At 47.8% G+C, this 22,897-nt stretch overlaps 2 protein-coding genes and 1 long non-coding RNA gene across 25 annotated transcripts in view; 2 read left to right on the plus strand and 1 right to left on the minus strand.

The window, feature by feature from the left end:
* LOC122391679 (TBCC domain-containing protein 1-like) lies at positions 1-5,249 on the plus strand. 5 transcript variants are annotated; one of them, XM_043385817.1, is made up of 7 exons: positions 1-140; positions 662-1,075; positions 1,271-1,450; positions 2,139-2,327; positions 2,548-2,632; positions 3,433-4,211; positions 4,685-5,249. In XM_043385817.1, exons 2-7 carry the CDS (start codon positions 677-679, stop codon positions 4,862-4,864), a joined length of 1,812 nt encoding a protein of 603 aa, XP_043241752.1. In that variant the 5' UTR covers positions 1-140; positions 662-676; the 3' UTR covers positions 4,865-5,249. The 5 variants fall into 5 exon arrangements, with proteins under 5 accessions (XP_043241752.1, XP_043241753.1, XP_043241756.1 ...); XM_043385818.1 differs by having other exon boundaries at positions 22-99; XM_043385821.1 differs by having other exon boundaries at positions 24-154.
* LOC122391680 (lysine-specific demethylase 8-like) overlaps positions 4,442-22,897 on the minus strand; it is a 26,006-nt gene continuing 7,550 nt past the window's right edge. For 13 of the 19 annotated variants that reach the window (XM_043385836.1, XM_043385838.1, XM_043385827.1 and 10 more), the window contains 3 exons: positions 6,014-6,157; positions 5,554-5,700; positions 4,442-4,714 (listed from right to left, as the gene is read on the minus strand). The gene's annotated coding sequence lies outside the window, so the exon portion shown is untranslated. The remainder of the gene's footprint in view (positions 4,715-5,553; positions 5,701-6,013; positions 6,158-22,897) is intronic. The other 6 variants (XM_043385829.1, XM_043385834.1, XM_043385824.1 and 3 more) reach the window with 2 other exon arrangements.
* On the plus strand, positions 7,678-10,897 carry LOC122391683. The gene is made up of 3 exons (XR_006258401.1): positions 7,678-7,908; positions 9,198-9,319; positions 10,050-10,897. It is a non-coding gene; the product is annotated as an uncharacterized LOC122391683 (long non-coding RNA).

Below are 22,897 nucleotides of genomic sequence, written 5' to 3' on the forward strand. Positions count from 1 at the left end.
AGCCTTCTGCTGGAAGCTGAGTGCAAGCGGAAGTGGAACGTCGCTTGTCTCATTTGTTTACTTCGTCTAATAAATAAATACACCGCCTTGATATAAAGGGTACTTCATGTTTCATAGCAAGTGTTTTTAGGGCCTTGATTGTAGGTATATACCGGTACATATACTTGTGGTAGTGATATGCCGTGTAGCATCGGTGTAAAGTCTTCGGCATTATCATGCCGATTGCCGAAGACTCTTGCCATACCTACCTGTCATTTTCATGTTTTACCGTGCTTTACCTAGGTCAAACCTAGGTCCTAGGTTCGTCACTGGCGGCAAACTGGCGGGCTGGTATACCATTAGGATGAACTGGGATATTTCATTATTCATGATTTGTGAAGTTCGGCCAACGAATTCACACTAATGCCAATGCAATAGCAGCTGTTGTCGAGTGGTTTTGACCTTTGTTTTTGCCATCTCAATTTTTCTCATTAGCCAAGGTGCAAAATCGCGATATACGGTAACGAAGTCGCTGTAACGATTTACAATCTTGTCTTTATTTCTCTGAGTTGTTTCGTACGACCCACGAGTCATGTTTGACCCGTGACCGGCTAATGAGAATGACCATGGCGCTCACACCCCACCGTGTTAACGACCCTGATCTATCCTCTGGCCGCCGCAGCTCCCCCCGCGGACGATGGCGGACGCGACCGAGCCGCCCTCGGAGCGGCCATTGCGGCTCTGGGTGCGTTCCGAGCCGTTCGTGTACGGCATTCTGCCTGTGATCGCCACACACAAAATATCAGTCAAGTACCTGCGCAAGATCGTGCAGTATGCGCGACACAAAGCGGCCGCGACCTTTCCGCAGATCCAGTACAGCATGTGGAGGCACATCGCGTGCAACAAGTTGCAGCTGGCCGAGGACCTGGCCCGGCTGTACTTCGACACGTTCGAGCTGCTGCAGGAGCGGCCGGCCGAGCAGCGCCGCCGCTGGGACGGCGAGTACGCCCGCTGCGACGACGCCAAGGAGCGCGACCTGTTCGCCGGGCAGCGACACGTCAATCTGCTCCAGTTTGTCGCCTACCTCTTCATCCAGGTGGGGAACGGTGTCGGTAAAATGCTAACACGTCTACCGTGGTCCGTTTCAATTGAGCCGATCTGATTTGGAGACCGCCCTTTTCCAGATCCGACATTTCAGATCAATGTCGTAACCTATGACTGGTTAGTGGTTAGTCATGCCCTCTCGTGCCGCGGAATTTGACCCGTGTCCTTCCTCTCCCGGCCTCGGCAGAACCTCAGTCACAGCGGCAAGAAGCAGCGGCTGGGGTCGGCGGTGACCCCGCCCGGCTCCGACACGGAGTGGCCGGCGGCGCGCGCCGAGCCGCCTGAGGCCGGTGACCGCCAGCATAAGCAGCTCGAGGAGCACCAGCACCTCTCGTTCGTCCAGACGCACCTCGCCTCGCTGGTGGAGGTTCGTGAGACAACAGCTAAGCCACAGCTATACGGCTGTCGGCTACCATGAAAGCTCAGTGACGATGTTTCTTCTCAAATTCAGACCGTCTCCTCGACGACCAGTGGCGACGACAGCCGGGCGGCAGCGGGTTAGTGCGCTGCTGTATGCCCGTCCCCTGCCCAGGGCGCGGCAGTAGACGGGTTAGCGCGCCCCTGTCTGCCCAACAGCCGCCGAGCGGTTACGACCGTCTAATGGTGGCGAGACCACCGGACTTTGGCCCGCGGCGCCGGCGCCGCCGCTGCCGGTCGTAATCAGAGCTATTACACCTGTCCCTGCAGTGAGCTGCGAGATGATTCGCTCCATGAGCCGGCTCTTGGCGAGGCGGTGCCGCCGTGATGAGCTTTGTGCAAAGGTGGTATTTTCATTGCTATTACGGAGTTACTTATTAGGTCATCAAGTAACGTAATAAAGCCGCATAGTTGCAGACGCTTTGCATTTTGCATTTTCCCGTTGTCCGTAGATGAATAAGCATGTGTGCTTGTATTCTAAACAATGCGGACGAATTTGTCAGTCCTATACTGTGGGACGCTGTCGGTCAAAGTGAGTTCGCGTTGTAACTGTGTAGATGGCAGAAGGTGCCGCTGACCGGTGTAGAGCGTTGCCGACTGTTAGGGCGCCGCTGACCCGCGGTGGCCGCTGTCCCCAGGTGCTGGGGGAGGGCTCGCCGCTCGGCTCGGTCGGCGGCGACACCCTGGTGTGCCGCGCCGTGGTCGAAGCGCTCTCGATCCTCATCGACCTGGACACCGGCCGGCCATCCTCTCCGCCGCGGACCGGGGAGGAGCGCCCACCCGTCACCCTGGCCTCGGTGGCTGCCGAACCGAGCCGCGCCAATCAGGTCAGTGAGCTGCCATTTCAGGGTTTGCCCACCATCTCCCCTACGCTGTTGCATTTAAACCGGTACGTCGTACATTAATCTCAGCCACCGTTAACATGTAATTCAGCGTCATCCGATTCGAATGTTTTATACTATCAGCTGTCACAATGCGCTACAATGGGTGCAGACCGCGGAGTAATCGTATCTTCCCCAACAGCTGACGTGCTGCCATTGCTTTCAGACCGGCTACGTGCCCACGGCCGACGCGTACCAGCAGTCCCGCCTGCTGCGCTGGATCACCGGATCGCTGGGAGCCAACCCCTACGGTAAGAACTCGAATGGTGGCCGCCCACTCGTGCAACGCTGTCGCTGAGTGCTGCGCCCGTCACCAGGGCCCTGTTCATGAAGTCTGCGGTCGCTGCGGCCGGCCGCAGGTTCTAAGCCCCGCCCACTTTTGAAACGTCATCATTCACTCGGCCGCAGCAGCGTTCCATGAACACCGTCAGCTGCCGAAACAGTTTCCGATAATTGCGCGCTCGAGACGATTACTAATCAATAGTTTCCACGCGCTTCTTTTATCTGTGTATTCCATTCTTGTGATGAAAAGGGCGTTTCTCAAGGCCGTCTGGTGTTTCTGTATTTTTGTAAGTGGGTCACATAAATGATTTGGTATTGTTTTCATTAAATCGTAGCACAAATAACTTAAGTCTAAAATTAAATCTCATATTAAAGCATTAATCTAATTTTTAGGTATCATGGCATGCAACACCGGACGGAATGAATTTGTTTATAACATCGTCTCCATGGCAACACAGCCTACACTTTGACTTCAGTGCGCCAAGTTCAGTGCAATTACTTTCTTGCGGCTCGGCGGTCGCTGGATTGCGGCCGCAGAGATCGCAGCGGCCGCAGCAAGGTGACGTCATACATTCGTCATACTACATGAGCCCCGCCCCTTTTTGTGACGTAACAACCCGGCTGGCCGCAGCGACCGCAGCGGCCGCAGCGACCGCCGGGGTTCATGAACAGGGCCCAGGTCTTCGTTGAGTCCTACTCAAGGATCGGGTGCCTAAGTTTATACTTTATTCGGAGTTTCCTGAGCCTGTGTTTCCGTTTTGCCGTGCAGGTGTGGCGGCGTGCGTGTCGTCGGGCCGTCGACTGTCGTGGCCCAGCGCCACCTCGACCGACCGGCGCGCCGACCACAAGCGCGGCAAGATGGCCACCAACGCGCACGTGGCGCCGCCCGGCGACAAGCTGATCGTCACGTCGGCCATCCACAAGGAGACGGTGGCGCGCCTGTCGCCCACGCTGTGCGGCGCCACGCTGAAGCTGCACCGGTGCCACCAGGCGTTCCTCTACTTCCTCAGCCCGCTGCGCAACGTCTCCATCGACAAGTGTCACGACACGACGGTGGCGCTGGGCCCTGTGTCGGGCACGGTGCAGCTGACCGGCTGCCGCGCCGTCCGGCTGGTGGCCATCTGCCGCCGGCTGGTGGTCAGTGACAGCGTCGGCTGCACGCTGCACGTCACCACGCCCACGCGACCGCTGCTGGCCGGAAACCGTAACGACTCGCTGACGCTGGCGCCGTACCACACCCACTACCCGGCGCTCGAGGAACAGATGCTGCAGGCCGGCCTCGGCGTGGTGCCCAACTTCTGGGACCAGCCGCTGTGTCTGGCGCTGGACGGCTCAGTGGGCGCGCCGCCCTGCTGGCGCCTGCTCGAGCCGGCCGCCTTCTATCCGTTCCACACACCGTTCCCGATGGCGGGCGCCACGCGCCGCAGCCCGGGCAGTCTGCCGTACCGCTACCAGCGCGTGCTGCAGGAGCGCCGCGCCAAGACCGAACAGTGGAACAAAATGATGGCAGAGACCGGCCTCAACAAGGAGCAGATCGCCAAGTTCCAGGTGAGGGTACTGTTGACAGTCAGTGAGCTATTGACAATGTATGTAGTGGTCGAGGTTAAATTGTCCCTCTCCCTCATTTCATTGTGTCATTTCCGCGTCAGCATGCATCTCGAGCCCGTTTCCATGCCCTCATATCAGTTACCGTAAGTGCATTACCAGCTGATCGCTTTTAGGTGACACAAAAGTTGCTTTCATTCCGCTGTCATCGGGATGCTCTAAATCACATTTCGCATGATTGATTTATGTATATTTGTACTATTCGACAAGACTATTCTATTTGAATTGGATCCGCTATATCGTTATGTCTATCGTCCAGCATCGTTTGACTGAGTTTTACGTCATTAATAGATACCGACGAGCCGTACTGGTACGTCTTTGACTTGACCTCAAAGCTCAGCTGCTGTCCGTTGTTCGTTTCGGTGATGCGCCAGCGGCAGTGCAGAGTGCAGACGTTGACGTGTTCTTCTCCCCAGGAGCTGCTGCGTCGCCGGTTCGAGGTCTGGCTGAAGGAGACGGGCAAACAGCGCGAAATCAACAGTCTGGCGGCCTGCAGGGAGCGCACGGCCAGGTACGAAAAGTACAAACAGCTGGCGGCGGCGGCGGCCAGCGGCGCGGGCGGCGGGGAGGGCGAGGCCCAGGACGTGGGACGCTGACCGGTCAGTGGCGGGGGTGAGACTGGGAGGTCAGTGTCGGGACCTGTTCCGGAGGCTTGCGGCAACTGAGGAGACAGCATGAACAGGAGTGGGTGTGCCCGAATGACATATGCCCGCATGGACCAGAGACGTTTCTGAAAGCAATCGGAGACGTGTGCGAAGGAATCAGCGGCCCATACCTAAGACACGAGAATACATGCCTAATGCTTAACAAGATCCCTCACAAGTCACAATGAGACTATGTGATTGAATTTCCAGCGTCCAATGTGCGTCGAACTCCACAGCCAATGTTTGTCAAATATCGTGTGTGAGTGATAATATTGTTGTTTCATTCAGTGTTACGTGAGAAGCGGTTGCATTTTCTGAAATATATTTTGAAAGCAAAGGTGCGGTGAATGCAGAGCAAATTGAGACCTTAAAAATGTGCGAGATTGGGCACAATTATAGGAAGTATTTATTCCATTGGACAGCAGTGATGCCACAAGGATCGTAAAAAAATCTCCCAAGAACCTCCATCCGTTTTGGACGGCGGTTTTCGGCGCACAGACTGGTCGCTGGGCGGGCCGTGACCGTTCCCCGGAACACCGCGGTCACCGCCCGTATCTGAGGCCTATTCTCTGGCTGTCACTGGAAGTGGCAGACTGCTCAGCACGCAGTGGAAGGACGACGATATCCGAATATCTGCTTACCGGCGCTCTGGGTCATTTAAAAGCGCGTCCGCCACCGCCAGCACTCCAGCGGCCGTCGCCGCTCAGGCTGGCGCTCGCCGCTCCGATATTGATAATCGCCAGGACGCAGCCTGGAGGCGGCGTATGGAACCGGATCCGCCCACTGGACTGCAAAGGGCACAGGTATAGGTACATAGGTACAATAAGGGCCATAGGTACAATACAATTTACGTGAATAAACATACACTTCCGCTACTGATCTACAAAACCCCATCATATGACATCTCAAATTACATAATCTATTTTTTGCGCGGAGCCTAACCCGATTAGAAACCAAACCCAAGAGATGTCGCGCAGAGGGTGTTTTAGCGCCGGGGATGGATTAGTAGCCAGTGCTGTCGAGGGATAAATAGATCGTATCTGCACGCCCTAGTGAAGAAGCGACGAAAAAAGTATGATAGGCTTCTTTTCATTGCCTTACCTCTTCAGGCTCTGACGATCGCTGGGTCAGCTATCGATGACTGCCTCACGTCATGGCTCCGGCTGAATCACCAGGAAGCTTGAGTCGCCCCTTTCGCACTTCTATACGAAAAAAGACAGCCCGAGTCCGATATCTGCCTGGAAACTGAAACAAGTGTTGAGGATAAACCGCAATAAATGCTTCTGGCCAAAAATGACCAAGACTGCTATACACATAGGTCGTAGGAAGATCATAGGAATGATAGTAGTAGCCATTCCTCTGTAGATAGGTCATATGAATGGCTACTACGCTGGCTGTCTTAAATCTATATTACTATTTGAGGAAGGCGTAGTTTCTGTCTATTACGAAGGTCGCGACATGGTGCTACGTAGCGCGGGTTACAGGTCACACCGTTGCACCTACCGCGCTGAAATTTGCGCAAGTTATAGAACAAGGATGGACAACGTGCCTTTGAGCGGTCTCGGCTCGATCGGATCGATAGCGAGCGCGTGGCGCGTGCCCAAAAAGTGCAAATTCGCGTCATAGACTTTACATGTATAAATCGGCTGGCAAAAACGGGCGAAAATGGCTAAATTTGCCCGACACGGGTCCGTTCCCCGTGCAATATCTCGGTAGCCGTGCGCCCGATCGGCACGGGGAAAACAGCATCGTGTAGAGAATCGAACGGGCAATCGAATAGTGTGCGGTGCAGGGGTGGCACGCGCCACGTGCAAGTGTGAGGGCAATTTCATTTCAAAAAGTGCCATTTTAAACGGATTTTGGAATTTATATTAATTTCAGGTGATCGTCAGACGGAATGAGTTGAAACAGCGCCTATTAGCAATAAAAAATGTACCGTCTCTCATGGAAAAATTGTGAAAAGCTAATTGATCAAAAACAATGTGGAAAAAATCGCTGAATTAAAATGGTATTTGTCCATAATGTGCCACTAAAAAGATACACGGGATTTGCTGCTTAAAGGTAGTGTGCCAGCTTTCTTGGACCGTATGGAGTTAATGGCCCAGATAAGGAGAACCGGATTTTTAGAACTTATCCATACCTTCAAAACTCATGGAAACGTCTTAAATTCTTCAAATTTTGAGTACCCCAGTGCGAAATTCGCCCCGACGGGTTGTCGGTCGTACCCCAACCACATTTCACACCACTATGAACAATAAATGCACACACTGAAATCGCTATTACCGATATGCTCATCCAATCAAGTTTCGATAAACCCGTTCATCATCATCTCCTGCGGTTTCGAACACGCCTGTTAGGTGGCTTCTGATGCTCGTCGAGGTCGGAATTTCCAAATACGCGTGGTGCGTCGGGCCGCGCGCTCTGACTTCGGCCAAGAAAAATGCGTCAGCTGATCATTGTCATTTCTGCCACTTGCGTGTGGTGAAATGGGGTCATAACTTATAAGACGGCTTTTTCATATCAATTATTTTACATAAAATCATATTTCAAAATTTCATATTTCAATGGGGTCATAACTTATAAGACGGCTTTTTCATATCAATTATTTTACATAAAATCATATTTCAAACCATAAATAATGTTCGACAGCCAAATAAAAGAAACAATACCAATACGGGCTTACAGTTTAAGCAACTGTCGGCCAAATGTCACGTGACATTTGACCTTGACTCGGCACCAAAATTTGATGACAAATACTGCGCGGTTGATACATTTGATGGCGTCAACAAACTGCTTGCTCCAAATCTTATACAATTTTAAGCTTGTATCAGATTTTCAATCTTTTCTCTTGTATTTTGCTGTGACCTGCCTAGTATTTTATTGCAGATTGCAGAGCTCTTACTCTGATTCAGTTTTGTGTTGCTGCAAGATGTAGGTACATTTAGGAGGTTTCCAAGAGAGGAGAAGATGAGGGTCGCTTGGGTGAGGGCTGTCAGGTAAGATCCAGATGTGTCCTTGGTAAGATCCAGATGTGTCCTTGTTAGCTGTATTGATAAATGCAATACATTATGTAGTAATGATAAATGTAATAAATGTTATGTAATGACAAGCACAAACCAGGAGCTTTTACAGCCCAATGATCACCATAGGCAAAGATTCCATTTCTCGTCCTGAAAAGTGCCTTCTTGAGGAATTTGCTGAGGAATGCAGCCATGTCATCGTCAGCTAATCAGCATTGGCATGCTGCTAACAGCCAATGGGTTTGAATTTTACAACATGATTAATCAATGCAAGCTTCCGCGTCAAACAATATTTTCTATAGAATATTGGGTAGTTGTAAAGCAGGCGTCACACTACTTTTTGCAATGAAGGAGAGGTGCTATACCCAGAGATGCTTTCTAATTGAACCAAGCCAAAACAAACCTAACTAAACCTGACCTAGCCATACCTACAACCTAAACTCTACAACCTAGGTACCTACAACTTAGAACCTACAACCTAACCTACAGCACCTCTCCTTGGTTGCAAAAAGAAGTGTGACGCCTGCTTTACTACTACCAAATATAGTTCTTCTTTTATTAAAATACAGAAAATATTATTTATATAAAGGTTTTATTTTTGTGCTGATCATAATGAGCATAACAAATCAAATCCATTGCATAAAACTAATTACAGGAAAGAGAACATGAAATCCATTAAAAGCTTATCATGTTTACCACAAGTTACCTAATGAAGGTAATGCTTTGACCTGGTAATCCGTTGAGTGTAATGCCGCAGGCAGCTCTAAGGGATGTGTTGGGATGGGTAAGGAAAATATTTTTGGTTGAAGAGGTGTGTTATAGGCTACAGGCCAAATGCATACCTCTTTAACAAAAAAAAAGAGAAAAGATGTAGGTACTCTTACCTAGCATATATTCCAGTTACTATGTACAAAAAAGACGTGCTACGAATGTTGCTAGCGAACCACTGTAGGTTGGGTTAGTTAAGGTTTGACCATGTTCTGAAGCATTGTAAATAATCATAATTGTTCACTCTTAGCACCTCACATTGATATAAAGCCAATTAACTACATTTTGATTGCTAGGTGAGGATGTCAACCTTCTGATTCTGGATTCTGGAGCCAAAATAACATGATACAGTGTCAGTGATACCATCTTGTTTAGAAGCTGTGGCTGTGCTGTCTGAGTCAATATCTTACCTCTAAACACAAGGCATTTTGTATGTAAAAGTCCACATGCAAGAACAGTATGCCAGTTGTTACATTTGTTGCATCTGTCATTTACAGACGTGCAGATGCAGTTCCCAGGAGCACTTCCCAGCTCTGTTCCTGTCATTTTGAGGAGGGCAGCTGCATCCCAACACTCTTCCAGTACAACGGGACATCGGGTACCAGATTGCTCATTTCCGGTAAGCACTAGCCACTTAACTTCATTGTTTGAGTCCAACTCATATGCCAGGTTGCTTACCATACCAGTATATGCATAGTAATGATGCAAGTCTTGAGCCTACGGGCCCGGGCGGTGTTTCACGGGACGCTGCTACCACGCTGCTATCAAATTGCGCGAGCTGACGTCACACTTGTGGTAGTGTTGGAGCAATGGGCCTGTTCATGTCTCCATGGAAACCCAATTTGACACGTGTAAAAGCATCGTGCTGCTATCACCGGTGAAACAGGGCCCCGGTGTCGGGCTTAAAATCGGACCCGCCGGACTTTTGCCGGGCCTAAGCTCGAGGAGGCCGGGCATATGCCGGGCTCGGCAAGGGCTTGCCTGTGTTAAAGGGACAATGCCACCTTCCAAAAAGTTAATAAATTGGCATAAAAGTGATGTGCCATAAATCAGAAAGAGCGAAATTTTTAGGTTTACATTTTGCACGAAGCCATCAAAGCGATGCAGCAGGCTAGTCATATGTATTACTTGTTGCACACTCATATCTTGGGCAAAATGTATTGATGACAAGTGGAAGAAGTGGAAAAAACGGTTTTAGCCTTTATTTGTGTATTATGTGTATACCTGTCAGCGCAGTGTGGAAGTTGAAATTGTTGGTTTGGTAAATCTTCATAAAAAAACATAATAGTTGTGGTTCAGTTCAAAGTTGATTCAAATTCACAAACTCAGTTTTTGTGATGTGGTTGCAGGTCGCCTGTGCTACACCAAGCTCAGAAAGGGAAAGCGGATCACACAGCCACCATCAGCGCGCTAGAACTCCAAGGAGGATCTGCGAGCGGCGCGCCAGGCGCCGTCGGAGCAGCCCCTGGTAGCGACAGCCGCCGCGCCGTCGGAGCAGTCCCTGGGAGCCACGGCCAGCCGCTGTCGGAGCAGCCTCTGGGAGCCGGCCGGCCGCCGTCGGAGAGGCCTCTGGGAACTTACCTGTAACTGACTGCGGCTGACGTGTGTGTCCGTGTGCGCGCGTGTGTGTGTGCGTTTCCACTGGCAGTGATAGTGACAGGTGAACGGTGTTCATGACCGATGGCCGGCGGTCTTTGTTGTTATTCTGATAATACGTATGAGACATTGTTTTAATATGTTTTGTTCTGAAACGTTTCCAAAAACTGAATCACTTCATTATCATTCTACTTAATTAAAGCATGTTTACCAGATAAAAGGATTTGCAAATCAAAGGAAGTAAAATTGTGTGAAAATTTACTCAGTTGCGCAGCTAGCCAACACACATTTGCTACTGTCAGGCCGCTATGGAACATGTTCAAAGTAGCTCAACGTATTGAATGACTCACTGCTCCCCCCCCCCCCCCCCCGCCAACGTTGGCGCGCATTGGGCGCGGGCACAAGAGTGGTATCAACGACCGCCGTCTTGAGCTGCACCAGGGTCTGCTGGCTCTTCGTCATGTATGGTGCATTGTTCAGATATCCCCGCTGCACGCTGTACGCTGTACGCCACTGTTTCGTTATAATATTTTCTGCTCGATTTGTTTGAAATATGGAAATATGTATAGACACTGGATGTGCAAAGCGTCCGTGTAGGACATCTACTTGTTTCAAACTGTCCCGGAGCATCCATGTTTCGGAAGTGCACGGCGTCGATGATGGCGAAAACGAGAGGTGCAATAATGTTGTAGCGGAACACCGGGACTGCACACAACTCACTGCAGTTGTCGACGTTTACACCGAATTATCTTGCTCAGCTCAGGTTGGCTTTGAAAACGGCAGGGTCATCGGGCGGGCTTAAAGGCGGTTAATACAGAGGACGGGATGGAGTGAAGGTTCCCGTTCAGGCGGTAAAGGGGGGGGGGGGGGCGTCAAAATACCGGACTGTGACCCCTCAACGTGCGGCCGCCTCCCCCCTCCCCCAACTTTCATGACAACCATGTTAAGGACGGGCGTACAACTGTAAGCACACGTTGCATTTCGGATGTTGTGCCTGTAACAAATGCAAAGTTTTGCATTTTTTTGACAATCAAAGCTCATTTCCTCCCAGCGAAGTAGATATTGAAACAATTTTTGAAGAGTTGATCTACCATTTGCCTATTCTGGCGACCGCCATAAAAGCCTCAAAAGCGTGTGAAATTCAATGGGCCTGAGCTGGGCTGGGTTCGGCGCCCATGGGCCCCGCTTGGGATGGGCTGTGTTCTGTGGGTTGGCTGGCCCGTGACGAACACTGCACCCTCGAGCCCGGCATAAACTAAACATGGCCGGTTCATAGTATAAAAGTCCGGCTGAGCCTTCTTTCAGCTTAGCAGCAGCATTCTAGTATTTGCAGATACCGTGCATGTTTCATACAAGACACAATTATACCTACAGATTCGCCCATGACAACCCCGATTCGTTGTTTGCCCGCATCAATAGAACGGAACACCTATCAACTACTAGCTCCAGCATAAACGTATCAACATGGATGCTCGTATAGTCCTATTTACCTTCGTATCCATATTTGATCTAACTGCTCTTTCTGGCACAGTTCAACACAAAACCTTAGTTTGTTGTCTGGAATAGATCAGAACAATACCTATGGGTGTTGTTGGTAGGTAGTTAAAAAGTAATACCTAACGGTAACGGGTGACCTAATACACCGATCACTTCCACTCATCGGTTGCAGTGACTGAAAATGGCTTTAATGTAATTCAAAACTGCATTTATACTCCGGTTTTCAACACTTGTTCGTTGTATTTATAATTAGTGGTGGCTTCTCTTCCGTCATAAGCGCGAATCGAACCTAAAATGGGCCTGTACTTATTCAATTTTGCCGATAAAAATATATTTTTGGTACCGTTAGAAAGCTTACACACGACTGCATGTGGTGCTAGTTGTATCTTTGAAAAATTCGTCCTAGTTTAGTCAGGAGAGCTAATCAAAAAGTAGGTCCCATTGTATCCCTATGGGGGCCGAGAGCGAGTCGGCACCACAGTTACCGGGTGGTGCCCCCGCCACAACCGCACGTGCGGATCCCTCGAAAAACAGCGAGTCCGCCGGTCACGTGACCAGGCTCATTTGCCGACACTGTATTTAGAAGAATCTTAGAGGATCGCGCAGGTAAGGGGTGCGTATTGAGCTCTTAGAATAAATCTAAATACTTGTAACTACTAAAGAAGTAGATGAGAGACCAAAATGAGAGAAAGAGATCACAGCGAAAGAAATGAGAAAGAGAGCTGTGGAACTTGCGAGAAGATTGTTAGAGAAAGGGACAATGGAGTCAAATGCGACAGATGTGGCGCATGGTACCACGCTGGGTGCCAAAACCTGAGTGCTGAGTTCTACAAAATTTTGAAGAAATATGAAGAAGAGCAATGGTTCTGTAAGATGTGTCGCTCGGAAATAAAACAACTAGATGATCGGATCAAAACACTGGCAGCAGAGAACAAAGACCTCAAAAAACGAGTCCAATCGTTGGAAGAAAAGTGGGAGCTATTCAAAACTGAACTCAAAGAAGAAACTGTGAAATGCACTCTGGAGAAAGTTTCACAGGAAATGAGCAAACACATGGAAGAACTTGAAGAAAGAAGCAAAAGGAAGAACAACATTGTGCTTTACAATGTACCCGAGTCAACAAAAGAAGATCCGAAAGAGAGGCAATCTGATGACATGGTGAGGTGTTTGGACCTGTTCGAAGGATCCTTGAAAGTGACAGATGTCAAGATCGAAAGTCTGGTCAGAATGGGAAGGAAAGAAAATGAAAGGAAGCGACCCCTGCTCGTGAAACTCTCATCCGAAGGTGAAAAGAAACACATTTTGGCAAGTGCCAAAAATCTGAAGGGTGAAGAAAACCCATGGAAAAAGCGAGTAGGCATATCACGAGATATGACAAAAATGGAAAGGGATCAGGACATGAAACTGAGGGAGGAACTGAAGCTCAAAAAAGCTGCGGGTGACCACACATGGTACATAAAAAATGGGAAGCTACAGAAGAAAGAGGGAGAGGTACAGAAAGACCAGGAGAGAAGGAACTAGTAAACCCAGACAGACTAAGCAAGAAGAAATGGAAAGATGAGAACATATCAAGAAAGAAAGAAGAAAAAAGCAAGAAAAAAATTGTCATAAATCTAGTCAATGTGCAAGGATTAACTAAGCCAAAGGCTGTAGAACTAGAACAGCTCCTCCAAACAGATTGTGATCTCATATGCCTTACAGAAACTCAACAAAAATATGAAAAAGTGCAATTTTCTAGAGGTGTAGATAAAGTTGAGAGTATGAGAGAGATGGAAGACAAGAAAGGAGGAGGATTGCTCCTGATGTACAAAGCAAATGATCTTTTCAATGTAACAAAGGTACAAACTGTTCAATTCACAAAGATCAATATCTCTTGAGCGTGCATTTATTTAAGCCCCACCACAAACTGAAAGGTAAATGAAGACAGTATGAGTAAGGCATAGCACGGGATGCATAGCGCGGGATGCACATGCACATGCCAAACACATGCGGAAACCAGAGACACATGCGCATGCTCAAGACCGTGCACATTTACGTATACATATACAGCACATCAGGAATGTAAACAATTAAACTAACAATCATCCCCTTATCTTTTTTGTTCAATACGCGAGTCACAACAAAACAGGTCTTCAACGACACCTCCTTCAACAACGATACCGTAGTCATCCTCATAGTGACACCTAACCCGATTCACAGAATACCCGTCTTCAGCACGTCTAACAGAGCATTGGAAGATGCCGTCCTCTTGGTCAGACTGTCTGCCAGCTGCTGAGAACTGTCGACCCAGCAGACCCTGGTCACCTCGCCAACTTCCAGCATCTGCCTAATCCTGGCTATGTCAATCCGAAGTCTCTTGTCCTGCACCGCCTTGGTTGAGTACAGTGCCCTGTACAGCCCTCTGCTGTCTATGTAGCACATCACACTCATGTCTCCTGACCCGTCATACAGTGCCTCAGAAATCAGCGCAGCCAAAAGGACAGCTGCATCAGCACCATCTTGAAGTGCCATGCACTCTGCAGCCAACGTACTTCTCACAATGCGCTTGATCTTTGCTGAAGACCAGGCAAGTGGCGCGCATCTTCCCCTTTTGTCTCTAAGGAACACAACGTATCCTCCCTGCGAGGACCCATCTGGAAGATTGCCGTAACTCGCATCGCTGTACACTACCACCGAGCTCTGTGACAAGTCCAGATGAGGATATTTCAGACTAACCCGCGCCGACTGAGCCTTTCGAACTACCTTAGCAGCCCTTTGTAGATCAGCTACCTTTGGATCCCTAATGGAACAAGAGAGATCACAAACATCAAATGAAAGATCTGGTCTTGTCTGCGTGGCCAGCCAATTGATTTGTCCTGTCACGCCACGGAGGCGGGTAAGCTCTGCAGGAGAGAGCTCACTGTCTTTCTGCATTCGCCTCTCTGGTGAGAGATTTGGCTCTTGCAGCTCCTCAGCCTGCGGCATCTGGTGAACCTTGATCACCTTATCAGACTGCTGGTGAATGTGCAGCCCAAGGTACTTGAAGATTTCAGATTCCTCAGAACCCAGGAGGAAGACCTGCCGCAGCTTCTCGATCACCTCCTTCTCGAACCTTGAGGAACCACACCACAGGAAATCGTCCACATGACAGGTGATGATGCCCTCAAGGCCGTCCTCAGCTCTCCAGTAGAAAAGCGCCGCATCAAGTTTGCTGGCCACCATTCCCAGTGCGAGGAGCTCCCGTCTGACACGCAGGTACCAGTACCTGCTGGCATCATTCAGGCCATACACGCACGTCTTCATTTTCCACACATGTGACCCTGCGTTAGCCTCAGAAGGCGGGCGCAAGAACACCTCGCGTTCGAGAGGAGAACCCTGAAGGAACGCTGCCTTCACGTCGATACTATGACAGCTCCAACTCTGTGAGGCTGCAATGGCGAGCACCACCCTTAGTGACTCCTTCCCGCACGTTGGCGAGTCAGTCTGGACTCCAGATGTGTCCTCCTCAAAACCTCTGGCAACAAGTCGAGCCTTGATGCGTGAGCTACCATCAGGATTACCTTTTTCAGTTATCACCCAGCGGCAGCTGATACAGTGTTGTCCTTCATCGGGAACAGCGGAATACACCTCATTCTTTTCCCAGTTTTCTAACTCACACAATTTAGCCGCCATGATGTCATCCGAGGTGCACACCAGTACGTCTTGATTCAAAGGCTTCCAGTCATCAACATCCCGCCAGTCTACACATTTGCCAACTTCATCACCATCGTCAAGAACATTCAAAAAGGATTTGTACTTCCCTTTGGCTTTCCCAGCACGACTCAGGACTGTGGCACTCTTCCAATCAGAGGAATCACGAAGAACATAGGTAATGCGCGACGACTTAGCGCGAGGTATCGAGGGTTTGTCACGAACGACGACGCCACCACCGACCACGACACTGGAATCTCCGGTGGCATGAGCTGGCGAACTGGGTTCCGGACCAGAGCCACCATCACTGTCCATGGCATTGGACTCTCTGGTAGCCTGAGCTAGCGATCCGGGTTCCGAACCAGAGCCGCCTTCGACATCTTGCAGACCGCCAGTGGGTGATACCGTCACCAACTGGCGTTGTCTTGCGTCCCCAGACACCGTACACGAAGTAGACCTGGAGTTCTGCTCATCATCATCGGAGTCTTCAGCAGACTCCGGGATCGGAGCACTACTGATCATGGAGCACTACTGATCATGGATCGGAGGTTTGTCATGGAGACACGCCGGGTTGTTCGGATTTCGCCCAAACACAAGCTGATTAGGACTGAATCCCAGGTGAGTCTCAAGAGAGTTCTTGGCTGACACAGCCCAAGCCAGAGCAACCTCGAGAGAGCATGGAGTGTCATCCATCACCTTCTTCACTGTGCTGGCGATGATACCGTTGTACTTCTCATTGATCCCATTCGACCAAGGGGATTCTGCAGCAGTAGTCCGCACGCGTATGTTGAACGCCTCGGCCATCTCTCGGAACTCTTCATTGTTGAACTCACCTCCATTATCAGACAAGAACTGACCGGGTGCCCCGAACCTAGCTATCCACTCAGTCATGATTGCACGCAGGATCGTTTGCTTGTCTTTGTTTTTCACTACCACGCACGCACTGTACCTCGTGGCCAGATCTATCATGTGGCAAAACCATACTCCAGGTCCCCACTGCTTTAGATCCAGCGCAACGACATCATTGAAGTCGCGAGCCATCCCAAAACCAACCACTGGTCGGGGCAGACATCTCCTATACCTCTTACATACATCACAGGTTTCCTCCACTGAGACAAGCATGCGAAAGAAATCCTTGTCCTGGACGCCAGCATCAAGACACAGGGACTGCAGTTTCACACTCCTAGGATGACCGAACTGACGATGCAACTTCCTAGCTATTTGCATGCGCTCCTTCTCGTTGGCACCCTCAAACTTTGAACAAAAAAGTACCTGCTCTATGTCCTGCCTGGCACTCACACTACCGACATGAAACTTCGCCACAGGTACTATGTAGTGGCCATTTGAGGTCACAGATAGCTTGACCTCAGTGTCAAACAGTACCGCCGTGTCTCGGGAAAAATCTAGCAGCGCATCACACTTCTTCAGCGACTCCTTGCTGAGGAGTAAAGGTATCTCATAGGGAACCACATCAGCAGCCACGCGCACCGTCTTACCGGCTACCAGTGCTGGAAACGTTACTTTCTTTAGAGAAGTAACCTTCTCACCATCCCCAAATCTAAACGTTGTGCTGCTGGGCTCCTCTACCACTCGCTCCGCGTCATCTGAAGACATGGCATCCAAGTGACATTTGTACCACACCTCACCACACACGGTCTTACTACATCCACTATCGATGATACCATAGCCTAGTGTTTCGCCCAGCAGTCCCTCCGTCTTTGAACGTTCAGTTGGTCCACTTTCACATGTATCCCTCGCAAACAACGTCACGAATACCTCCTCGTCCTGTGTGGGGTCATGGCTATCATCGTCACAAGCAGACGCCTCGAACACCTCACCGCGATCGGGGCAATCTCTGGCCCAGTGAAACCAAGAGTTGCACACTGCACAGGTGGTCACATTACCCCTTAAATCCCGTGGATTCTGCCTAGATCTAGCCCTTGTGCGCTGGTTGGCGGATTGTCCAGCAGATCCAGGATCTCTCGAGCCGCCACGTGAAGTCCAGGTAGTCCCACTGCCACGCAGAGGCGGTCGTGAGGCGAAGCGCGGTCCACCACTTCGTCCTCTTCGGTTGAAACCTCGTCCGACACTCTGTGCTCTGCCTCGCTGAACGAAGAGAGTGTCGGCCGCCTGGCCGAGCCCTGGTTCTGCGACTGTATCCACGGGCTCGACTTTTACTGCCACTCTCGCTGACGGCACACCCTGAGAACTACTGTCTGTGAAGATCTTCTTCAGCTGGGTTTGCATGTTTGCATATGTGAGCGACGGCAGAGTTGCCCTTGCTAGCTGTTGATGTGCATCTGAAAGGTTAGCACTGCGAATGAGTCTGTACGCTAGAACACCATCAGGCAACTCCAGCTTGTAGTGCTTTGCCTTCTGATACAGTCTTTCAAATGTGTTGATGTACTCAAACACAGACATGCCAGATGGTCGCTCATATCTCTCGAACGCATCATATGCCTCAAAGGCTGCATTGTTCTCATCTTTCAAGAACAACTCGTCCAACTTCTCTATGAGAGCATCAAGTCCAGTATCACTGTTCAGAATCTCTATTGACACCTCACGGGCTGCATCTCTGGCAGATCCACTTAAGGACAGGAACAGTGCTGGTCCCAACTTGGACTTCTCCAAGCTAGTGAAAGCTTTCCACACTTTGATCTCATGCTTCCACTCTGAATATGGCAAATCTTGACGCATAGGTGGTGGGGGCACTGTACTCAACCAAGGCGGTGCAGGACAAGAGACTTCGGATTGACATAGCCAGGATTAGGCAGATGCTGGAAGTTGGCGAGGTGACCAGGGTCTGCTGGGTCGACAGTTCTCAGCAGACCCTGGTCACCTCGCCAACTTCCAGCATCTGCCTAATCCTGGCTATGTCAATCCGAAGTCTCTTGTCCTGCACCGCCTTGGTTGAGTACAGTGCCGCATAGGTGGTGGGGCTTTGAAATCTCTAGATGCCATCTTGTAACCACGCTCTGCTACCAATGTTCAATTCACAAAGATCAATATCTCTTGAGCGTGCATTTATTTAAGCCCCACCACAAACTGAAAGGTAAATGAAGACAGTATGAGTAAGGCATAGCACGGGATGCATAGCGCGGGATGCACATGCACATGCCAAACACATGCGGAAACCAGAGACACATGCGCATGCTCAAGACCGTGCACATTTACGTATACATATACAGCACATCAGGAATGTAAACAATTAAACTAACACAAACTGCAAACCGTGATATTTTGTATGCAAAAGTGAAGGTAGCCAGAGAAACTTTGCATATAGTGATAGTTTATTTCTCTGTTGTTAACAAACATGAAGATAAGAAAAGGAATGAAAGGATAAAAAAGGAAGTGGAAAAAATAATTGAAAACGTTGAAGAAGAGCATGAAGCACTAGCGATTTTAGGTGATTTCAATGGACATATCACCGGCCTAGGGAAACAAAGAGAAGATGACAATGGAAAAACAGTTATTGAATGGTTGAATGAATATGCATTGATTCTTCTCAACATGGATGGAAGATGCAAGGGACAAATCACATGGCAGAGAAAAGATCAACAAAGTGTGATTGACTTTGTTATAGTAAATGGTAGATGCTACAAGTGGTTCGAGGAAATGATCATAGATGAAGACAGAGAAAAGTTCGATCTGTCAGACCACAACATGATTACTGTGAGCATGAAGATACCAGATGGAAAAAATCTAAACTTCACCCAAGGGAAGGAAGATGTCATTGAATATTATAAGACTGATGAAGAGACACTAAAAGAGTTTGCGGAAGAAGTATGTAAAAGGGTACATGATGAAGAACAAGTTACGATGGAAGTGTTAAATAGAACAATGAAAGACACAGCTGAAGAAAAGCTGAAAGCCAGATATATAAGGAGAGTTCTGAACAAACAAGAGCAAGTGAAAGAACCTCCATGGATGACAAAAGAAATAAGAAAAGAAATCAAGAAAAGGAAAGAAATAAACAGGAAAAAAACGAAATGCCTCAACTCAGGAAGAGGTAAAGGCCATGGAACTATTGTATTTAAAGCAGAAAAGACATGTACAAAGCCTGGTCAAAGAGCAGATGAGTATACATGAAAAGAAGATAACCAATGAAATAAAATGCAGCACAAACAGAAGCAAGGCGCTATGGATGAACATTGACAACTTAAGGAGAAAGGATGGCAAAAAGAATGAGGAAACCAACCTATTCAGCACAGATGGACATAGACTAGAGAAAAAGGAAGAGAAGGAAGAACTGGTAAGATATTGGAAGACTGTATACCAAAAACATGAAAATGACATAAATCAGGTATGGAATGAAGAAAAGAAAAGTGAATACATCAGAACTTTGCAACATGATGAGCAAACTATCAATGCCAGAAGACCACTTAAAGATCATGAAGAGTTGGCTCAAACTGCTATAAGTGAATTGAAGGCCATGACTGAGCCAATCATAAGCGAAGAAAAGGTTCAAAGATGTGTTAAAAACATGAAAGGCAAGACATCAGCAGGTCCTGATGGACTGAAAGCAGAGATGTATAAAGCACTCCTAAAGACAAGGGACGGATTGAAAATATTAACGAGCTGTATAAGAAGAGAAGTGGAAGAAAGAAGGAAAATGAGTGAATGGAAAACATCAAAGACAAGAATGATAAAGAAGGTACCACGCCCAACAGCAAAAGACCTTAGACCTATAGCGCTCACAAATGTAGGGTATAAAATCTTCATGACCCTAATGAAAAATGAGATTGAAGAACACATAAGAGAAAATGATGCTATAATTGAAACCCAAGCTGGATTCACGAAAGGGGGGAAGATTGAAGATAACCTCTACATCCTGAACTATTGCGTAGAAGACAGCTATAAAAGGAAGACCCCACTGTATGTTACATCAATCGATTATAGAAAAGCATTTGATTCCGTGAAAAGAAGTGAAATGATAAGAGCTTTGATGGCATATAAGATCCATCCAAAAGTTATAGATGCCGTAGCAGATATATACCAAGGAGACTCTACACTGATCAACTTGAATGAGAGCACAACAGAGGAAATGGACGTGACAAGTGGAATTCGACAAGGATGTACCGGTTCTACAGCATTGTTCAAGATTGTTACGTATATAATCACCAAAGAAATACAGGAGACAACGCTTGGGTTCAGAAACAGGAAATTCTACATTCCAATACTGTTCTTTGCAGACGATGGACTAATATTAGCACATTCACTTCATGAAACACAACTGCTGATCAAAGTTCTAACCGAAGTGAGTAAGAAGTGTGGTCTGGATATTAACAAGGATAAAAGTGCTGTATTGGTATTCAATTGCAAGGAACAACCAGCTGAAGTAGAAGGAATACCGACAACAGACAAGTTGAAGTATCTGGGTATAAGGATTGGAAATCAGCGAAACATGTTCAAGGAGCAGAAACAGCAGATGATAGAAAAAGCTCAAAGGATGGCAAACATGACTTATGGGGTGATCGCGAGAAGTTGCAACAAGCTCATGATAGGAAAAACATTCTGGAAGAGCCTTGCTCTACCATCCATTTTGTATGGTGCCAACATATTCTACATAACGGAAGAAGAGGTAAAGAAACTGGAAATGATAGAAAACGGAGTATATCGACAGATACTCGGTGCACCGAGATATACCGCCAACTGTGCCCTCCGGGGCGAAATTGGAGCTTCGACGATGAAAACAAGAGTTATGAAAGGGCATCTACAGTATGTTAGAAGCACTCTTCAAGGAAATAACCAACTATTGAAGGAAGTAATAGAAACTCAATTAGAAGAGAAGAGTACGAAATGGGCAAAAATGATCAACGCGCACCTAGAAACGCTAAACCTAAGCCAAAAAGACATGAGAGACTTGAAGAAAGAAGAACTTAACCAAAATATGATCAGGTGGGACGATAAAAGATGGAAAGAGGAAGTAGAGACCAAAACAAGTCTGAGGATATACAAGAGATGGAAACTGAAGGTAAAAGAAGATGATGTATATGACAACACCCCACAATCAAGAATCCTCTTTCAAGCAAGAACGAACACTCTCCCTCTGAACTCTAGGAAGAGGTTTACAAAAGAGAAAACAAACTGTGTTCTGTGTGATGAACAAAATGAGGATCTAAAACACTTCTTGTTGGAATGTCCAATATTGAGTGAGATTAGAGAGAAATGTCCCGAACTGCAACAGCCATACTGGGAAGATAAAGAAGAAGTCATTATGAAATTTCTATTTGATGATAATAGGAAACATATGGAAGATAAGAAACAAATTCTATACAGCATGTGGAAGTTAAGATATAGAAGGCAAAAAGAAAAAGAGCTCAATACTATCATGCACCCCATACCAACTCATAGCGCGATAGCTTAAGTACAGTTTAAAAGAATAGGAGGAGCCGTTGCAAAGGCAAATCCTCTAAACCATCATCATCATCATCATATACCGGGGTTACATGAGCGATCCGTTCCAAATACGCACTACGCTAATGCGCATCAGCTCCCCACAAACGGATCTACGGCACCGGTTACATGAGACTAATTCGTTTTATCTACGTCAAACGGATCTTGTTTGGCTCACCCGGGCTGACTCCTCGACGGCCGGTAATTCGCATCACAAACGGAATAGGATTAGCGTACAGTCATGGCGCAGTTGCGGCATTTACCGGGACGACTGAGCTAAATTTTAAATACTTATATCATTTGATAGGCTCAAAAACATTTAGAATTAACATGAAATCAAAAAATGAAAACAAAGTTTTCTTGTTTTAAGTCAGTGGGCACTGATTCGCCATGCAGCGACAGCAGGGTGGTCAGAAAAAATTATCTATCAAAATATTTCATTCATTTTATTTCACATGCAAAGACTAAACCAAAATACCAACATTTTTTTGCTATTTTCTACGAGGCAGCCAATAAAAAAAAATGCTTAGTATTTTGCATTTTGACGCTTCCAGTCAGCAAAGAATAGTTCTTGTGAAATACGGCCCGAATCGTGTGCCTCGGACGTTTCGGTTACATGAGCGATCCGTTCCAAATACGCACTACGCTAATTCGTATCAGCTCCCCAAGAACGCATTCAGTGCACCGACTACATGAGCAAATTCGTATCAGTGACGTCAAACGGATCTAGTTTGGCTCTCGGCCCGATGCGCATTACAAACGGAATAGCATACAAATGTGGCGCACTTCCGTAGCAATAGAGGTGACTAAATTAAAAATTTATTTTCTTATGTCTTTTTTGCATTTAATCTGCTAAAAACATTCTCAATTAACTTAACAAAAAAAAGTTGAACATAAAGTTGTCTTGCTTTGACTCATTGGGCAATTGCCTCTCTTAATTCGTCTGTAGTGCTGTCAGAAAAATGTTTCAACTGAAATTATGTGGATATTTACTATTTGGTTTTCACTATATTTATTGTTGAAAACTTGACAAAATACC

This window comes from Amphibalanus amphitrite, unplaced genomic scaffold (assembly GCF_019059575.1).
Source record: "Amphibalanus amphitrite isolate SeventyFive unplaced genomic scaffold, NRLGWU_Aamphi_draft 000449F_arrow, whole genome shotgun sequence".
Classification (NCBI taxonomy): domain Eukaryota; kingdom Metazoa; phylum Arthropoda; class Thecostraca; order Balanomorpha; family Balanidae; genus Amphibalanus; species Amphibalanus amphitrite.

Coding starts and splice junctions, on each gene's coding strand:
- LOC122391679 (XM_043385817.1), top strand. CDS start 677: ATGGCGGACGCGACCGAGCCGCCCTCGGAGCGGCCATTGCGGCTCTGG. Junction 1,451..2,138: donor ACCTCGCCTCGCTGGTGGAG/GTTCGTGAGACA, acceptor CGCTGTCCCCAG/GTGCTGGGGGAGGGCTCGCC. Junction 2,633..3,432: donor GCTGGGAGCCAACCCCTACG/GTAAGAACTCGA, acceptor TTTGCCGTGCAG/GTGTGGCGGCGTGCGTGTCG.